Raw genomic sequence first — 20555 nt, 5'->3', positions numbered from 1 at the left:
CTGGGTTTGAACTGTGATCCTCAGATCTTAGCCTCCTGAGTAGCTAGGATTACAGGTGTGAGCCAACATACCCTGCTTTAACACAAGATCTTTATACTTGCTATTCCCTCTACCTAGAATTCTCTTCTTTTTTCTTTCTTTCTTTTTTTTTTTTTTGTTTTGTTGTTGGTTGTAGGGCTTGACCTGAGGGCCTAGGCGCTGTGCCTGAGCCTTTTTATGCTCAAAGATAGGGCTCTACCACTTTGAGCCACAGCTCCACTTCCATTTTTTGAGTGGTTAATTGGAGCCTGGGCTGTCTTCCCAGGGGTATCTCTTTTTTTTGGGGGGGGGTCCGGTTGTGGAGCCTGAACTCTGGGCCTGGGCGCTGTCCTTCAGCTCTTCAGCTCAAGGCTAGCATTCTACCACTTGAGCCACAGTGCCACTCCTGGCTTTTTCTGCTTATGTGGTGCTGAGGAATTGAACCCAGGGCCTCATGCATGCAAGGCAAGCGCTCTACCACTGAGCCACCTTCCCAGCCTGCAGGGGTATCTCTTAATCACTTCCTATAGTAGATCCATCTCTAGTGGATTCCTTCCTCAGAGCATTTACCACTTCCCCATGTGTCATATCTATACTTGTCAATGTCCTCTCAGAGGGGGAACTCAAGAGTGCTGGGCTTTTCTTTTACTCATTGCTACATTCCCTAGTTCTTACAGCAGGGTCTGACAATGAGTAGATAGTAACTTAATATTTACAAAATATATCCAGAAGTACCGTGCATGATTATCTCATCTAAGCTTCCAGACAGCCCTCTGACACATTATCATCAACTGTATTTCATACGTGAGGAGCTGAGTTATGGACAAAGCCAATAATACACCCCAAGGCCCACTACAGCTGTAGGAGCCAGACCCCAAAGTAAATATTCTCACCTGCATACTAGCTCATTGTCAGAGGCCAAGAAGCAACTCAGAGCTAAGGTACCAGGTATTTCACACATCCTACTTTCATTTAGACTATTCTGAAGGAATAATATTATTCATGACACTGATATAAAGAAAGTAATCACCAACATTGCTAAGGGGAAACAAAGGAGGAGGCTACAATGCTTGATAAGAAATGTACTCATTATCTTGCCCATGTAATTGTAACCCCTCTGTACAGTATTTTCACAATAAAAAAAATAAGGAAAACAAACAAACAAACAAACATTGCTAAGTATTTGTATTTGCATCTGAGAATTTAATTATACTACTTGGTTTTCTTGTTGTTCAATATAGAGTGTCTCAAATAAACCACTTTAGTTCCCACTAATAGAGAAGAAAGACGGTGGGGGTTGATACTCACTTTTATTTCTTCTAGAACATCAGGATTTCGGAAATTTAAATCAGGTTGCTCTTTCAGAAACTGGTGATAATAGCATTGCTTTCGTACTTCATCAAAGTGCCAACTGGAGTTTCCATATACACTCAACTAGCAAACAGAAGAAACACATTAGTTACCCAGCTTATTTATATGACTATTGCTCAGAAAGACTGAGTCAAATCATTTATTCAGGCTCTGTGGACAAAGCTGCATAAATCTTTTTTTCTTTTCTTCCTAGTTTTGTTCTAGAAAGAGCTACATTAATTCCCCTAAATTTCACCCATTGGCCTAATGCCTATATAAATGTGACTGTGATGTATTTGTTCAGTAAGTGCTGTTTAGAGAGCAGATATCTCTATCATATTTTGTTGGATTCAACAAATATGAGTCCAGGCTCTAGACTCATATTTAAAACAAAACAAATGGTCATCAATGGAGGAGAAGGACATGTGCTATTAGTCTTGCAGTTTGAACTCCAATATATGGGATATTTAAAATTATGTCTAGGCTGGGATTGTGGCCTAGTGGTAGAATGCTTGCCTAGCATGTATGAAGCCCTGGGTTCGATTCCTCAGTACCACATAAACACAAAAGGCTGGGAGTGGCACTGTGGCTCAAGTGGTACAGTGCTAGCCTTGAGCAAAAGCAGCTCAGGGATAGTACCCAGACCCTACTAGGACTGGCAAAAAATTATGTCTAAACAAAGTTTTATTAGAACCATTCACTATAAAAATGTATTTGTCCTCCAGAATAAAAATCTGGCAACTTTGAGTACTGATACCCAGCAGTGTTTGACATTGGCTTATTTCCTCTTTTTAGAATATTTGGGTCTATAACTCCATGTCAAGACTCTCCTGCTGGCCCTCAAATATCTAGCTTCTTAGGCTACTGCAAGGCCCTTAAAATGAGTTTCTTGGGCTCCATCTCAGGTCTTTGTTCATTTCCAGTTAAAAAAAAAAAAGCATATGGAAAACTTTTAAAAACTAGGGGATTCTACATAGACCCAGTCATACAAAGTTCACATTATCCTATAACTGACTAAAGCTGAGTATTCTCAGTTGTCTTTCAAGGAAATGGACCCTTTGTAGCTTACCACATGGTCTACCTAAGCACAACTCAAGATGAAATCTTTACTGTTTGTCTAACCAACATCAACAAATAATCTAAAAGAAATTGGGGAAGAAAGCCTAAACAGAAATGGACACCTAGGAATAAATGAATGAAAAGATGTTACACATACTTAGCAATTAGACAAATACTACATTAGTAATTAGATAAAATATTCTAGCAATTAAATTAATCTAAAATTAAGACTGCAGTGATGAGCTGATGGAAGGGTGGAAAAACTGATACCAAAAGAGGTAGCTAGTACTCTGTAATCAGGAGAAGATAGGGTTTGAGGTGCATATGTCCATTTTTAAGAGCAGACTGTGGCACTGCACTGACTACATTGGGTCATTAGCCCTTTCACTTACTAGCTATGTGACCTCAATCTGCCTGTCTACAAACAGGAATTAACATCTAATTCTTTGGATTGAAGGGTAGGCATAACAAATTAATGAATACAAAGCACTTAGCAGAGCATAGCACAAAATAAGCACTTACTTTGTTTGCCAATATCATTGTCATTTTAATAAATAAGTGAAAAAGAGGGGAAAAAATTAAAGAGGTAAAACTCTCATGGTTTCCTGATAGTTTGACTCCCAGGCTCCAAGGTAGTAGCAGTCACCAAGCTTGGAGTATCAGAAGTTGTAGGAAGATCACACAGTCAGTTTTGAAGCAAGTCAACACCAAATGTCCTTGGGTCAGAAAAAAGTCAATGTCCAGGAGCCAGAATGTTTAAATATTTACACAGATTAAGAAGAGAAGAGGGAATGCAGTGGGGTAAGATGATCCCAAGGAAAAGTAAAAGATAAAGCAGACCAAAATAGAAGTCACAGCTGGACTGAGACAAAAATAGAATTGCCAGAAGGAATACAAGAAAGATAGATGAATCTGAATTTCAGAAAACAATGCTTAAAGCTGGTCTTTGATAGCTCCAGGTAGAAGCTGAGATCTGAGGATCAAGGTACAAAGCCAGCCCAGGCAGAAAAGCTAGAAGAGGAGCTATTGGCTCAAGTTGTAGAGCTCTAGCCTTAAGCAAAAAAGCTAAGCAAGAGCATAAGGCCCTGAGTTCAAGCCCCCGTACTAGCAAAAAAAAAAAAAAAGATTACTATTTTAGTATAGCCATTCCTTGGCATCTACAGTTTATTTATTGATGCCAGGGCTCTCCTCTTAGATACCAAAATCTGTAGATATTCAAGTCTCTTAAGTAAAATGGTATAGTATTTGCAGTTTCCTATGTGTGCTCTTTCACAATCTTTAAATCATCTCTAGATTATCTATATTTGTGTTTGTTAATCTTGATTATCAACTTGATTGTATTGAGAGATATCTAGATTAGTAAAGTACACCTTTTAGTAAAGTATACCTATGAAGGCATTGCCAAAGACAATCAGATTATGAAGACTCTGACTTAATCAATGGTTTAATTTACTGATGAATTAAAACTCTGAATGGACTACTGGGAAATGATTTTTTTTTCGGTTGGTCGTGGGGCCTGAACTCTGGGCCTGGGCACTGTCTCTCAGCTCTTCAGCTCAAGGCTAGCCCTCTGCCATTTAAGCCACGGCGCCACTTCCAGCTTTTTCTGCTTATGTGGTGCTGAGGAATTGAACCCAGGGCCTCATGCATGCAAGGCAAGCACTCTACAACTGAGTCACCTTCCCAGCCCTGGGAAATGATTTTCAAAAAACAATTATGGCAGGATATTGCTGTGAGTAGATAACTGATGTGTCTTTGAAAAACATATGTCCTCTGTCCCCTTTATGTCTTTGCTCTGCTTCTTACATTCTCCTAAAGACTGCCAAACCCTCCCCACCATCCTATCGTGACTGAATAAAACCTCTGAAACATGAACAAAATAAATCCTTCCTCCTTTCAGTTATTCTCTCAAATGATGAAAAAGTCTTACTAGTAAGCTGGTAGCTGACCCGGACACTATCCACTGATATTGGTCATGTAGACTATAGAGTTATAGGGTCATAGAGGCAGCCACCCAGATTTCAAAGGAAGGCCTGGAAGGCCAGACCATGGGTAGCATTGTCTGGTTCTTTGAAGACAGCCCCTGAGAGGATGATACATTAGGCTGTCATGGTACAATGGAAAACCCAGAATGTTGGAGAACCACAACATAAATGTCTACTGAGGAATGCCTTAAGTAGCAAGTAGAGCCAGCCCAAGACAGAGGTCATTTGGGCTGCAAACAGCATGACTACCTGAGCTAGGTTGAACAAGCCTACTGCAACTCTTATGACACCAGGTACCCCAGATGCCAGATGTAGAGTTATAGTATGTAGCATTTGTTCTGGTGGGTTTTAGCCTTGCTCATCTTTCTATGTCCTCATTCTTCTCCTTTGGAATGGAAATATTTATTTCATGACATTATATATTAGAAGTATGTAATACTTTTTTTTATTTTATAAAGACTCATTTGAGCCCACTCCAAATAGTGTACTTGCTATTGTAAATAGCTGCTATATGTATTGTTTAGGGAACAATGACCAGAAACAAGTCTTTATTAATTCATTACAGATTCAAATTTTTTCAAAATATTTTGCATTTGCAAGTGATTGGATCTGTAGATATAGATAAAACAGATATGGAAGGCCCTTGTGTAAGTATTGTCCATACAATAGTTTAATAATAATAAAGATCATTGCTTATCTCAAACTTATATTTAATTCACATCTTAAATTCTTTTTTTTTTTTTTTTTTGGTCAGTCATGAGGCTTGAACTCAGGGCCCAGGTGCTGTCCCTGAGCTCTTTTGCTCAAGGCTAGCACTCTATCACTTTGACCCACAGCTCCAATTCTGGTTTTGTGATGGTTAATTGGGATAAGAATTTCCTGCTCAGGCTGGCTTTGAACTGAGGTCCTCAGACCTCAGTCTCCTGAGTAGCTGGGATTATGCATGGCATCTTAAATTCTTATTTTCTAAATGTAGTCACCCTAGACAAGGAGGGCAGGGTCTCTGTTGTAAAAGTAGCCCATCAGAAGAGGGTAAGGTTGGGGACAGGCAGGCTTGATGGCTTCTGTTCTCTATAAAGTTGGCCATGCTCCTCAGAAATGATGAAGTCTTAAGATCAAAACATTCATATTAAAGGTAAAAATATGCTGGGTGCTGGTGACTCATACCTGTAATCCTAGCTACTCAGGAGGCTGAGATCTGAGGCCTGCAGTTCAAAGCCTGGGCAGGAAAGTCCATATGACTTTTATCTCTTATTAACCCCCAGGAAACCAGAAGTGGTAGAGCACTAGCCTTGAGCAAAAGAGTACAGGGACAGCACCCAGGCCCTGAGTCAAGCTCTAGGACTGACCAAAAAAAGGTAAAAAATATTAGGATTTTGTTGAATTTGAGTAGAAGAGAAAGATGATGGTCTGGTTTGTTTATGGCTAGGATTTTGTCCAATAAAGGAGTCAAGATCTGAGAGTATGACTCTAGTGGTAGACCACCTGCTTAGCAAGTATGAATTCCCTCCTAATTTTTTTGGGGAGGGGTGAGAAAAAAGTCAAAAAAGCAAAGGTATATGGATAATAACCAATTACTGTAGTAATGGGACATGGAATCCAAGCTGGAAGAATGGGAAGGAATGAAGTATGAGGAGAGGCTAGGATTGAGAGACTAGTAATGCGAGTAAGTTTCAAAATTTGCTACAATACACCTGATGTATAATGTAATCAAAAATCTAAATCATATTTGGGAATGTTTTTCTATTTCTTTTTCACCTTCCTATCAACTAGATCCTTTTTCATGTTTTTCTGTTAGAGGGCTTCATAAAGAATTAGTTCAGTCACTGCAGATCTGCTGTTGTCCATTAGCCAATCAGGTGGGCCAGCACTTACCCAGTTGTTTGGTGGTGTGGTGATGCCATTTTCATGAGTACAGTCATGCCAGATGTAATACTCAGTATATTTCCCAGTCCGGTTCTTACTCAACTGAAACCAAGCATGTTTATCACTGGTATGGTTTGGGATGAAATCAATTATTAATTTTAAACCTAATGAGTGAAAATAGTTCAAATATTAGGAAATTAACATACTAGAATAAGATGTAATATTATTACATATTACTAGAATAATATGTAATAGTTAGGAGATATAAATATTTTTAAGTATTTAGAGAAGTACTTTTTTTTTTAATCCCTTATCCCTACCCCACTCAACTCCCAGTCACTTTACCTCTATCATGGATGGCCACAATCAGGTTCTCAAAATCTGTCATTGTTCCAAAAATAGGATCAATTTCTCGAAAATCTTCAATTGCATATCTAAAATCTTTAAGTGATGATTTATAAAAGGAAGTAAGCCAAACAGTTTTTATATTTAAAGTACTGATATAGTCCAGTTTATCTTGAATACCTAAAGGAAAAAAAAGCCAAGACCATGAATAAATCCTACTTTTTTTTGTTTGAAGGGCTGAAAATAAACACGTCCAAGATGAAAATAGTTAAATTGAAGGCAGAAACATTTGGAATTTTGTTGAATTTGAGTAAAAGTCAAATAGCGAAGTCTATGAATAACATGGATGTATAACAAAAAAAATCATGCTACTTGTTCAGATGCCATATTTAAAACAAAAGACCACAGTACTATTAATTCATCCTACGCATGATTTCCAGGCCAGGTGCTAGACTAGTACCAAGGAACAAGGCAGAATGACTCGTGGTCATCTAAGTAGCACTGGCCCACACCACAGCCACTTGCCCCGTGTGGCTCTTGAGCACTTGCAAGGTGACTTGTCTGAACTGAGATGTTCTGTAATAGCAAAATACACATCAGATTTTTAAGACCTAGAACAACAACAAAAAAAGGTAAAATGTGTCATTAAAACTTTACACAAGTTATATACTGAAATGATATCATAAATACACTGGATTGAGCAAAACATGATTAATTTCACCTATTCCTTTTCCTTTTATTTTTACTTTTATAGTTCTGATGATTGAATTTAGGACCTCGTACTTGGTGTTCAACCAGTTGAACCAGGCATGCCTGCAGTACCTGTTTGTGTTAGTTATTTTTATAATTATGTCTTACTTTATGCCTATACTGGCCTGGGATGAGGTCCTCCTACTGAAGCTTTCCCTGAGGATAACTGGGTGGGGCAGGGGGGAGGTGGATATTTAATAAACTGGGGATAATAGGGATACACCACCACATCCAGCCATTGGTAGACATGGAATTCAACAACAATTACATCTACACTGGCTGTGCTTCTACTGCTAGCTCTGAGTCCTGAATGCATATTTAGAGTCTTGAGTCTAGAATTTAATCGCCAACAACTTTCTGTGTGTTTTCCATGCTGTTTCCTGGGGCCTATGAGAGGGTATTATGGAAGTCACTGAGACCAAAGCACAATGTCAACCCACTCCTGGGATCTGGGCGTTCCTGGGTAAGAGACTATTTCTTTTTGTTCCTCATCAGGTAGCTGAGAGATATCAGAAGGATTCCGATTTAAATTGGAAACAATGCCATATATATTTAAAACAAGACAAAACAAGTACAGGCTCAGCAGCAGAATGTGTCCATCCCCATTTCAGAGAGAAAAAGAGAGGAAGAGTGGGAGAGGGAAGAGAAAGGAGAAATAAAGGAACATGATGGTGAAAATAAACGGGATCCCAGGATATGTGGGAAATCAAAGACAAACCTGGAGCAGTATCTCCATAACAACAACAAATGACCTTCAATTTCAAGGACCGAAGCTACTGATTACAGAAATCTTTTTCTCAAGGAAAAGTAATTGGAAATGAAAATTTTTAAGAGCAGATTAGAAACTGCCATGTTTGTGGGAATAGTAGGTCTTTCTAGAAAGAGATAGGGAAAGCAGGTCGAGAGAGCACAGAGTGTATCTCTGGATTTAAGGATTTAGGCTGTATTTAGTTAAAGTACCACTTTTGCTAAGCTCCTAGTATGTAAGACACTGCAGGTTGCTGGGGTCATGGGGCAGGAGGGAAGTCACTCTGATACATTCCAGTGTAGAACCAAAGCGTGATATAAACACAGCCCAAAGCACCACAGGAATCTGGATAGGAGCTATGCTCTGATTAAAGAGGTTAGATAGAAGCTAATGAAGATAAAGGATTTGAGCTACACCCTCAAAATAGTTATGTTACTGTTCAATGAAGGTCTGGACTAGGTAGAGAGCCCTTGCCTAGTACATTCAAGGCTTTGGGAGGTGGGGTGGGAGAAAGATAATGGATATGGTAAGGATGTACAAGGGAAAAGTCTTTTAGTAGTTAAGTTGGAGATTTCATATATAACATTTTAAAGGCAGACTAAGCCTAATCCTACTTCCCACAGTATCATCTTCTTTTTATTTTCTTCAAGCAGTAATCATCAAAAAAATTGTGCTTGTTTCTTATTGTTGGCCCCAAAGTTGGGTAATTACACCAGCCAGTTTCCCCAACTCAGTTCCAGTTTATACATACTAGCTAGCACAAATTCATTTTCCTTCTTTGTCCTTCGGTTCTGGAGTTGGATGTTAGGGCCTTGTGCTTGTTCTGCAGGCACTCCACCCACTGACTTACAACCCAGCCCGCAATTTCACTCTTAAAAGTGGACGAGTTGGGGGGCTAGGAAGGTGGCTCAGTGGTAGAGCACTTGCCTTGTATGCATGAGGCCCTGGGTTCAATTCCTCAGCACCACATAAGCAAAAAGAAAAAAAAAGCCGGAAGTGGCGCTGTGGCTCAAGTGGTAGAGCGCTAGCCTTGAGCTGAAGAGCTGAGGGACAGCGCCCAGGCCCAGAATTCAGGTCCCACGACCAGACCCACCAAAAAAGTGGGCGAGTTGGAACAATAAAATTATAAGAACATTCTATATGTAAAACTCTCTGGGAAGTTGTTAGCTTAATCAAAAAAATAAGTATTCATTTCTATTTTCTTACTAATATGGACATGTTTAAAAAATAATCTTTGATCTTGGTAACAACCAGTACATTCCAATGCCTTTATTGTTTGGCTACCTAGCTCAGGATTTAAACTAGGAACTTCATCTTTAAAACACATTACTTTTGTTGTTGTTGTTGTTGTAGAATATAAACTAGAAAGACAACCAGCCATATCACATACTGGGAGAGCAATTCCCAGGTGTTGCTCTGATAGGTCCAATGGTAAAGTGCACAAGAAGCAAAAAAAATGACTTTAGGAGGAAACTTGCTCCTGGTAATAAGGGCAAGCATATGCCCTCAGTGCATAATAAACGGAATAACTCTTTTGGACCAAAGGCCTTCAGCAAATAGCCGTTCACCTGTCTGGGTTCTGCTGAGTGAGTTTTTTTCATATCATGAACACAGAGAAAGGCGGGTGAGCAGTCACACTGGAATGTGCTTACCATGGAACCTTGGCATCACCCGGCTTCAAGGAAGGGGACAATAGGAAGCAACTGTCTCAGAGCACGCACCTTTCAGGTCTCCGTTCCCATCCATGTCGCTGTCCTTGAAAGACCTCGGGTAGATCTGGTACATGGGCCCAGCCTGCCACCAGTCCAGACACTTGGGAGAGATGGTGATGATGGCTATGGTGAGCGCAACCAGCAGGAGCACAGAAACCAAGGTGAGCCAGAAGAGGATCTCCCGGGGCACGCGGTAGCGGGCTTGGCCGGAGAACTGGAACAGCACCTCCTTGGGCATCCCAGCAAAGGGCCGGACGCTCATGATGCCAGACTCATCCGAGTCCTGGATGTCCACCGCCTTGTGCGGCGGGCTGTCGCCAGAGCTGCCAGGATCCGGGTCCAGCTCTGGGATGTCTTCATTTTGAACAAATCCGTTATTCGTCTGGCAACCCTTTATACTCATCTTAATGGAGTCTCTCTTGCTTATGTCCTCAGCCATGGCTCTCTACTCTGTCCGGCCAGCCTTCCCAGGAGGAGTGTCTTTCTGAGGAGACTGAGGTGGAAAGGTAGCTTGCTGAGAGCTTTGTCTTGTCAATGAGCTTTGCATGGTTTATAAATAAACCTGGTGGGACAAAGTCCAGCCAAGGAAGAAAGGGTAAAGGTAAAGGGGATTTAAAAAAAAATTCCTTAAACTGGGAGGCTGACATAGCTACAGTAACCTCACTAACAGAAATAGGGGTTGGGAAGAAAAGATGATTCCACTGCAGTGAAAGGTTTACTTGCTTGAGTCTGCCACTGTTCAGAGCCACCATTTTCACAAAGATCAAACTGTAAATCTATTTTGCCCCCAAAAGTTGAAACAAGCCAGGTGCTGGTGGCTCACACCTGAAATCCTAGCTACCCTGGAGGCTGAGATCTGAGGATCCTGGTTCAAAGCCGGCCAGGACAGAAAGGTCCCCATAAGACTCTACAATTAACCACCCCAAAACCGGAAGTGGTGCTGGGGCTCAAGTGGTAGAGTGCTAGCTTTGAGCACAAAGAGGCTTAAACACAATGTCCAGGCCCTGAGTTCAAGCCGCACAACCAACAATAACAACAAAAAGAAGAAACCCTTCAGATGTCCATCATCAACTAGATGGCTAAACAAAATGTAACATATACTCAAGGGAATTATTCAGACTTAAAAAGAAAAATTTGACATACTAGAAGATGGATAAACCTTAAGGACATTGTGCTCAATGAAATAAGCCACGGGGAAGGATAAAACCAGAACTGATATATTTTAAATATGTCCTCTCTTCCTTGAAATCCACTGGGGAGAAATTCTGGAGGCAGAGAAGCACAGAACTTTGTGTTACAGACTCTAATTTTACTTCAGTGCAAGGGTATCCATGCCTACGTGTATGCTCAGCTCCACCCCACATGCTTTGAGTCTTGTTTCAAAAAATGATTGGCTGCCAATTCTTATAAACAATTCCAGGACGTAGAGGAGAAAAGGAGTGTGTCTAGCAAGTTCAAGTTCTTTTCGAGAGGTAAATATTGTTTAATACTGGTACTAAACAGCTGCTTAATCATTGACAAGTGTAAAACCACGTTTGCAAGGCAGTGGAAGCTGCTGGAAAGCCAAGGTACTTACCAAGAAGACTTAGCAAGCCTTGAGAGAATGTGATGACTCATGATTTCCATTTAATCAGTAGTACTTGAAATAGCCCTAGGAATCATTTAATCAGATACAGGCCATTCTCGTTTCTACACATGAAGCAATTTATCTGGCTATATAACATTATTGTATATTGTGTAAAGTGAGATGGAGCTACTTGATCTTCTGTAGTTTATTTTTTTAGTGAGTACATCTCAATACTTGGCCCACTGAATACATCCAACATCTGTCATCATTATTAATTTATACATGTTGAATAGTTTTTAAAAGCCAAAGTAATTTAACTTCTATGTTGTCTTTTTTTTTTTTTTTTGTCGGTCGTGGGGCCTGAACTGTGGGCCTGGGTGCTGTCCCTCAGCTCTTCAGCTAAAGGCTAGCCCTCTACTACTTGAGCCACAGTGCCACTTCTGGCTTTTTCTGTTTATATGGTGCTGAGGAATCAAATCCAGGGCCTCATGCATGCAAGGTCAGCAGTCTACCACTGAACCACCTTCCTAGCCCCATTCTTTCTTATTGCTTCATGCATCAAAGACAGAAGGATGAATGGTACTTTTCATAACAGAAGTTTTGCTTTTTGTTTCTAGTTTGCTTTAAACAAGAAAGTTTGGGCTGGGAATATGGCTTAGCCGTAGAATGCTTGCCTAGCATGCATGAAGCCCTGGGTTCGATTCCTCAGAACCATATAAACAGAAAAAGCTGGAAGTGGTGCTGTGGCTCAAGTGGTAGAACATTAGTCTTGAGCACACAGAGGCTCAAAGACAGTGCCCAGGCCCTGATTTCAAGCTCCAGGACTGGCAAAAAAAAAAAAAAAAAAAAGGAAAGAAAGTTTACTTTGGCTAAGCTTTAGAAATTTCAGCCTGTGGCTAGTTGGTCATAGTGTTCAGGGCCTGAGGGGAAACAGCATTGCTCTTGCCAGAGCTCCTGGCAGAAGACCATTAACCAACATGAACAAGAAGCAAAAGAGACAGGGTAAAAGGGTGGGGGTCAGTAGGGCAGGGCTGGGGTTCAAATAACTCTACAAGCTAATTTTTGAAAATCAATTACTGTTGAAGGTAAACACAATGAAAAAAGATCCATAGTTTATATTTGGACTTATATTTGGAAAAAAAAACTCTTAACATTAGACCTTAAACTCTAAATATGCCATTATTAAAATGCAGATAAGACTAGATTGTGACTGATGTAGTAGAGCATCTGCCTACCAACCACCAGGCTCTGAGTTCAAAATCCAGTAGTGATAAAACTTGGCGCTGGTGGCTCACACCTGTAATCCTAGCTACTCAGGAGGCTGAGATCTGAGGATCAAGGTGCAAAGCCAGCCCGTGCAAGAAACTCCAAGAGACTGTTATCTCCAATAAACCACTCAGAAAACCAGAAGTGGCGCTGTGGCTCAAGTGGTAGAGTGCTCGCCTTGAGCTGAAGAACTCAGGGACAGCACCCAGGCCCAGAGTTCAAGTCCCAACCAAACAAACAAACAAAAAACCTTGCAGATGGTAGGATAACAGTATAAACCAAAACTTGCCTGACAATGAAAGAGGGTTCAGGACTACAAAACAATAAGTATGGAGGGCAAAAGGAGGAGGAATAAGGACAGGGCTCTAAATCTTTGGCACCAAGATCCTATGTAGGAAACAGAAAGGAGATCCATCAATCAGAAGTCATCTTCAAGAACACCAATTCTCCCTATTTAACCCAGTCTCTGTGGCCTTGAAGATGGCACAAGATGGATCAGATGGGCTGAAGTGCTGTCTTCGGTGGTGTTTGTATTGCCAGGTGCTCTCTTTCTCAGTTCTGGGCTTGAACTGAGGGCCTGGGTGCTCTTCCTTAGCATTGTGTTCCAGGCTGGAACTCTGCTGCTGCTTGAGCCACTTTTAGCTATTGCTGGTTAACTGGAGAAAAGTGTCTCAGGTACTTTCCTGTCCCAGGGAGCTTTGAGACATGATCCTCAGATCTCAGCCTTCTAAGAAGCTAAGATTGTAGGAGTAAGCCACCAGCACCTGGTCCATATTTCTTTTCTAATAAATGTTCCTATGACCTTTACAATGTTGAGTCTTGCCTGAATTCTTCTCTTACCAGATGCAAGAATCAAAGGTCAATTTTGCTGTCATAAACTAATGGTAACAGTAGTGACAGGAAAAATAAATGACAAAAATACAGAGAAAACTTCATCATTCTACTATGTGTCCATGACAGAAACTTTCCTTTTTATTTTTCTCATCTTCTCTACATCTCATAATAAGAGCAACTGTATATCATCTTTTTTTTGTCAGTCATGGGGCTTGAACGCTGGACCTGGGCATTGTCCCTAAGCTTTTCAGCTCAAGGTTAGCGCTCTACCACTTGAGCCACAGCACTACTTCTGGTTTTCTGGTGATTTATCTGGAGATAAGAGTCTCACACTTTCCTGCCTGGGCTGGCTTTGAACCACAATCCTCAGATCTCAACATCCTAAGTAGCTAGGATTATAGGCATGAGTCACCGGCGCCTGGCCATCATCACCTTTACAATAAAATTTAAATTAAAAAGTCACCTAGACCTTATATAGTAAAAGGTGGATAACTTTTGTTCCAGAAGTAAAAATAAAAATGAACCAGGCAAATCTACAAAGATAAAAGGCAGACAACAAGTTAATAAAAATATGTATGACACATATAACAAGCTAATATAAAAATCTACAAATTCATACCAAAAAATAAGAAAAAAGAAAAGTATATAAATATAAAGTTATCAGGAAAAATTGCAAGTGGTTAATAAATATAAAATGTAAAGCATACACAAAATTACTAAAGAGTGAAATTTTGAATTACTCCAAAATTAAAATAACTCTAAATTGAAAGAATTCTGGCAAAAGAAAAAAAATGAGAAAATAAGATGATACCCAGTACTAAGAAACATGTGAGGGATCAACTCCCAAATATTTAAGACAAGAATGTAAACTAGGGCAATCTTTATGTAGAATGATTTAGGAGTTCAATGTGTATAAAAAATATAAATTATGTAACTATACTATTTATTGGTGATTTAACTGGTAAGAAATATGTACAAAGATGTTTAGATGTAACTAAAACATCTACCATGCCTTTTCATAAACATAAATTATAGCATATTCAAACAATGATACAATATACAGTTTCCTGAAGGAATGAGTTTATCCCACTTTTAAAAGAAAAAATTTCAAACTATGGTATGATATAGAAAATATTTTCTAACACCATGAATGATCAAATCAGAACTGTGTGAAAACATGCATGCTACATTTCCAACAACATGTGACTAAAACCTAAGAATAAGAGCGTAAGGGTGAGGATCTCTGGACTTTGACTTTTTACTTCAACTTGACTAAATTTATTTGCTCTCAGAATAGAAAACTTTTGTAATAAAAGAAAAGGGAGAGGTATACCTACCTTTTTCAATGATTTTACTTACAAAATAAATCTAGTTTAAGAAAATAATCTTAGGGCTGGCAATGTGGCTTAGTGGTAGATTGCCTAGCATGTATGAAACCCTGGGTTCAGTTCCACAGTATCATATAAAAAGAAAAAAGCTTGAAGTGGCACTGTGGTTCAAGTGGTAGAGTGCCAACCTTGAACAAAAGAAGCTCAAGGACAGTGCCCAGGCCCTGAATTCAAGCCCCAGGACTAGAAATAAAGAAAAAAGAATCTTAGAGTGAAAAATTAATATTATTTATAATGGAGAACATTGGGGAAACACAAATGTTCAATGATACAAATACTACCTATGGGCTGGGAGGGGGCTCAGTGCTTGCCTTGCATACATGAAGCCTTGGGTTCAATTCCTCAGCACCACATAAGCAGAAAAAGCCGAAGTGGCGCTGTGGCTCAAGTGGTAGAGCACCAGCCTTGGGCTGAAGAGCTGAGGGACAGCACTCAGGCCGAGTTCAGGCCCCATGATGGAAAAAAAAACAACAAAAAACAACCTAGCTAAATAACATCATAAACCTATATGATAGAGTATTAGTTATTGAACATATTTTACATTTATCTCTAGAGGTTTTTTTTGTCCGTCATGGGGCCTTTAGATTTTACTGATTTAAAGAAATTTTTTCCTAATAAATGTGGGTTATTCTTTTACTGGAAAAAAATTAAGTTAGAGAACTCTCAGTTGAGAATCTGCCTAGAATCTACCACCTGCATCCACTATGCTAAGAATTTCAAGCACAGTGCTAAGGTATGGTTGGCCAATACAGTGATTCATGCCAGTTAATCCCAGGTGCCTCACAGAGATCTAGATCTATAGTTTGAGGCCACACTGGGTAAAAAGTTAAGAGTTCATTTTAACCAATAAACTGAACAAGATGCTATATGCCTGTCACCTAAGCTATACAGACTCACAGGTAGGAGGATCGCCACACACACAAAAAAAACCATGAAAATACCAAAAGCAAAAAAGATTATAGGTGTGTCTTAGATAGAGCACCTACCTAGCAATTACGAGGCCTTGAGTTCAAAGCCCAGTACTGAAAAAAAAAAAAAACAACGTCAAAAAAAGAAAATACTGATTGTCAGAAAATGGAGCAGCCCAGAAGTTGGTGTTAGTGGCTTAAGCCTGTAATACTAACTATTCAGGAGGCTAAGATCCAGTGGATTGTGACTGAGGGCCCAGGCAGAAAAGTCTGTGAGACTTCATCTCCAAAATGACCAGCTAAAAGTAGGGCTGGAGATGTGACTCAAATGTTACAACGCTGTTACTGAAACAAGTAAGAAGCAAGAAAAAAGAGAAGCAGAAAAAGGAGGAAGGGGAGGACAGAGAGGAGGGGAGGGGGAGAGGAGGTAAAGAGAGAGGGAGAGGAAGGGGAGAGGAGAGGAGGGGTGGAAGCGAGGGGTGGAAGCAAGGAGAGGAGAAGGTAGTGGAGAGGGAGAGGGAAAGAGAAGCATGGGACATGGTAGTACAAAAATTTTGGAAATATAAATATGGGACAAAAACTCAAGTAATCAGAACACATATCAGAGACAATGAAGATAAAGCAGCTCAGTGAATTCAACTCCCAAGTGAGTTATGCAGTCAAAACAGTGAAACAAAAAAAGGGACATATCTAGAAAGCACACAGAACAGTCAAGTGTATTACTAGAACCAGAAATGTCCTGTGATCACACAAAAAAACAGAAAATAGGCAATGAAAATTAACATATATTGAATTTCAAAATCATCACATCATCCACTCAGCACAAACCAATCAACGTGTACATGGATATAAAATGACAGGTTTATAAATATTAACAATATAAAAATAATTGTAAAAAAAAACCACAATTTGCCATATTACATTTACCTGTGTACCAAGCTGGCTCACGGAAGCTGTTAGCTCTGAGCCAGGGGTGCTGCATATTCAACTGTAAGTTCACAGCATCTAGTTCATTGGCTGGGACATTATTAGATGACTAAAAGAAGAGTTATTTCAAAATCAACAGACCTAAACCTATTCAGTAGAACAGTGGGTGAAGGGAGAATGAAAGTAGAAAGTACATCCTGCTCAAAAATATAGATATTTATCATTTCTCTCAGTCAAGTGTTCTGGACATGGTACTATTTAATTAAAAGTGAAACTCTAAGTCAGAGGATGTTAAGATTCAACCCTGCCTGCCTCCTCATTGGCTGAGTGATCCTAGACAAATCCGCTTGTCTTAAAGCCTATCTTCTTCCAGCTGTCGAATACAATTTGGTCCTGAAATAAATATTTAAATACAATCCAAAATAAAGTATTTTTACAAAAAATTATCCCAATAGAGAGAAGATTAACAAGCTAACTTAACTGCTGGAATCAAAGGAAAATATTTTAAAATATATTAAACTATATAAATATAGCAAAACAGAATATGAAAATTAAACAAAATCTTACTACAAAATCTTAATATCACTTACAGATGAAGAAATAATACAATCATATCAAAGCAACAGCAATCATATAAAAGCAATAGTCAAATATATTCAATAAGATAAAGATATTAACAAACTACATTTCTTCTAAATTTTTTTTGGTGGGTCGCATACATCTAGAAATGTATCTAATTTTCCTGTTTACTTGAATAAGACTGTTCAAAGTATTTGTGTCATCATCTTCTAGATTTCATTAGTATTTGATATGATAGACCCTTTTCTGTCTCTAATGTTATTAATTTGGGTCTTCTTCGGAATTCCTTTTTACTAGGAGTTTACCAATCAAATATCTATGTCCACATTTTTTTAATCTCTAATTTTTAATATTTCTTTCTGTCAATTTGGGGGTTGGTTTGTTCTTGTGTTTCTTTAAAACATATTAGGCTATTTGAGAGCTCTTTAAATACTTGTGTGTGCATATATATACAAATAGTCATTCATGGCTATAAGTTGTTTCTTTGCACTCCTTTGTTGTAGTCAAAGGTTTTGGTAGGTTGTGCTTTCATTTGTGCATTCATTTGGTAGGTTGTGCTTCCGGTTTTCTGGTGGTTAGTTGGAGATAAGGGTCTCATAGACTTTCCTGCCAGAGCTGGCTTCAAACAGTGATCCTCAGATCTCAGCCTCCTGAGTAGCTAGGATTGTAAGCCTGGGCTACCAGCACCCAACTCTAGGAACATTTTCATTTCCCTCATTTCTTCAATGACCTTCCGGTCATTAACAATGTATTGTTCATGTTCTCCGTATGTTTTCATATTTCTATAGTGTTTTTGTTGTTTTGTTGAAAAAACGCAAATTTCTTACTTTATTCCATTATGGTTTAATAGAATGTAGGGAGTTATTTCAATGTTCTAGTATTTGCTAAGACTTGCTGTCTGAAAATATGATCTGTTTTGGAGAAAATTCAGTGTGCTTCTGTGTATATTATACAAATGATAGGTGAAATACTCTACAGATGTCAGTTGTCTGTTTTTTTTTTTTTAATAGTGTAGCTTTGTTTTGAGTTTGCTGAAGTTTTATTTGTATAGCTATTGGTGAGAATGGAGTATTGCAGTCTCCCATTATTACGATGCTGGGTCCATCAGTGCTTGCAAAATGAAAAGTATTTAATTAACTTGGGTATGCTAACATTTAGTATATATGTTAAGGTTTATTATTTCCTCTTGATGGGTTTTTTCCCTTTAGTAATTAAACTTTGACTCTTCTAACTTTAGTTTAAAAAAGTATATATATATGATATATATTACATTATATATTGTTATATATTCATAGCTATATTATATGTAAATATAAAATATACCTTATATTCCATACTATTTATTATATAATATATAATATAATAATATATTATATAATATTTATTATATATTGTATATTAATAATTATATATTATATAATATCTCCTATATATTGTCTCCCCATATTATATAATATAGCTATATACATTTATATATAACACATAATATATGTATTTATAGATAATATATTATATAATTATATATAATATAGTTATATATAGTATAATAATATAATATATAATTATATGTTATATATATATATATATATATATAAAATGTCTCCCCATAAATCCCTGGTGCTACTTACCTTATACAAGGTGACAATGAAGGTATTCATGTGAAAATTACCTCAGGGCATAAATAAAATTTGGAGTACTCTTGTCTTACTTTCATCTCAAGTTCCTAATATTTTTGAACACTTTAAAACAAGAATTATGAAACATAAAGCAGATTTGACTTTTACAACAAATATCCATAAATCCATTATCTAAATATTAACATATTTTTCATAAAAAAAACCAAGTGAGGTACAAAATACATACTCACCACTTTAAATGTAGTTTGCTGTTTTGACACAGAATTTATGGAATGTTCAGCACCATGATTTAGAACACTTTCTTTCACCCTATAAAGATCCTTTATACCCCTCCCTCCAACACAGCCCCTCAAAATATTTTAATGTTATTACCACAAACTTGCCTTTTCTAGCAATTCAGATATATTGATTCAGATGAGATATCTTCTGTCTTCTTTCATTTAGCATGATGCTTTTCTGATTCATCCATATTTTGCTTAATATTTTTTTTCTGTCCTGGGCCTTGAAGTCAGGACCTGGGTGCTGTTCCTTCGCTTTTCTGCTCAAGGCTGGAGCTATACCACCTGAGCACAACTCCACTTCTCACTTTTCTTCTTCTAGCTAATTGGAGACTTTATATCAAGGTTAGCTTCAAATCACAATTCTCAGACCTCAGCTTCTTGAGCAGCTAGGATTATAGGTAGGAACCACCAGTACCCAGGCTAGTTTCTTTTGATTGCTAAATACAATTTATTGCATAGATATGGCTTGGCTACTTACCAGGTAACACATTCTTTGAGGGTTTCTAATCATAACTATTATAAGGGTTTTAGCAACATCCAAGTTTCTGTGAACATTCATGTATAAAAGTCCACGAGTTTTTGTATAAACACATTTTGGTTATTGTTATTTTTGTATCAGTACCGGGGCCTGAACTCATGGCCTTGTGCTTTAGCTTGGCTTTTTCTGGTCAAGGCTAGCACTCTTTCACTTTAGCCACATCTTCACTTCCTATGTGAATGTATTTGTATTTCTCCTGAACAATACTGAGGGGTAAAATTGCTAGGTCATAGGGATAGTGTAATATTTAAAAATGCTTATAAGAAACTGCCAACTTGTTTCCTAAAGTATTTGGGCCTCTGTACCTGCTCAGGAGAAGTGTGCAAGATTTTGGCCTACATTCTTGCTTACAATTGAATTGTCAGCTCTAATTTAATCATTCTGGTTGGATTATATTTTGAACTTCCTTAATGATTATGAACACTAGTACAAGTTTCCATTTGCATATCCTAATGAAATGCTCAATTTATAATTTATTATTGAATCCTTAATAAATGGTGAATCAGAAGTGACTATAAGCTTTTATCAGATATATTTTGCACAGGCATGCCTTTGTATTTTAAGAGTATTTCTTGAAATATAGATGTTTCTAATTTTTATTAGAAACAATTATTACTGATATTTTATAGTGCTTGTTTTGTGTCTTTTTCTCTGGTGTTGTCTTACCCCAAATCATAAACACTTCCATTCTTTTTGGGGATTGGGGGTTATATGCAGACTTAAACTCAGGGGCTCATACTCTCATTCAGTTTTTTGTTTTGTTTTTGTTTTGCTTACAGCTCACATCCTACCTCCTG

The 20555-nt window shown here is 38.2% G+C and overlaps 1 protein-coding gene across 2 annotated transcripts in view; it reads right to left on the bottom strand.

Annotated features, from left to right (window-relative positions):
• Slc3a1 (solute carrier family 3 member 1) overlaps nucleotides 1-17010 on the bottom strand; it is a 42531-nt gene extending 25521 nt beyond the window's left edge. The window contains exons 1-5 of one of the 2 annotated variants that reach the window (XM_070025506.1): nucleotides 16724-17010; nucleotides 9843-10395; nucleotides 6624-6803; nucleotides 6288-6442; nucleotides 1327-1452 (exon numbers count right to left, since the gene is read on the bottom strand). In XM_070025506.1, the coding sequence (XP_069881607.1) occupies nucleotides 1327-1452; nucleotides 6288-6442; nucleotides 6624-6803; nucleotides 9843-10272 (891 nt within the window). In that variant the 5' untranslated portion in view covers nucleotides 10273-10395; nucleotides 16724-17010. The remainder of the gene's footprint in view (nucleotides 1-1326; nucleotides 1453-6287; nucleotides 6443-6623; nucleotides 6804-9842; nucleotides 10396-16723) is intronic. The other variant, XM_070025507.1, reaches the window with a different exon arrangement.
• Between the last annotated feature and the right edge of the window lie 3545 nt (nucleotides 17011-20555).

The sequence above is a fragment of the Dipodomys merriami genome, unplaced genomic scaffold (assembly GCF_024711535.1).
Source record: "Dipodomys merriami isolate MVZ:Mamm:240054 unplaced genomic scaffold, mDipMer1.0.p SCAF_17, whole genome shotgun sequence".
NCBI lineage: Eukaryota > Metazoa > Chordata > Mammalia > Rodentia > Heteromyidae > Dipodomys > Dipodomys merriami.
The sequence above is the reverse complement of the archived record's forward strand: the minus strand, read 5'-3'. Positions and strand labels throughout refer to the sequence as shown.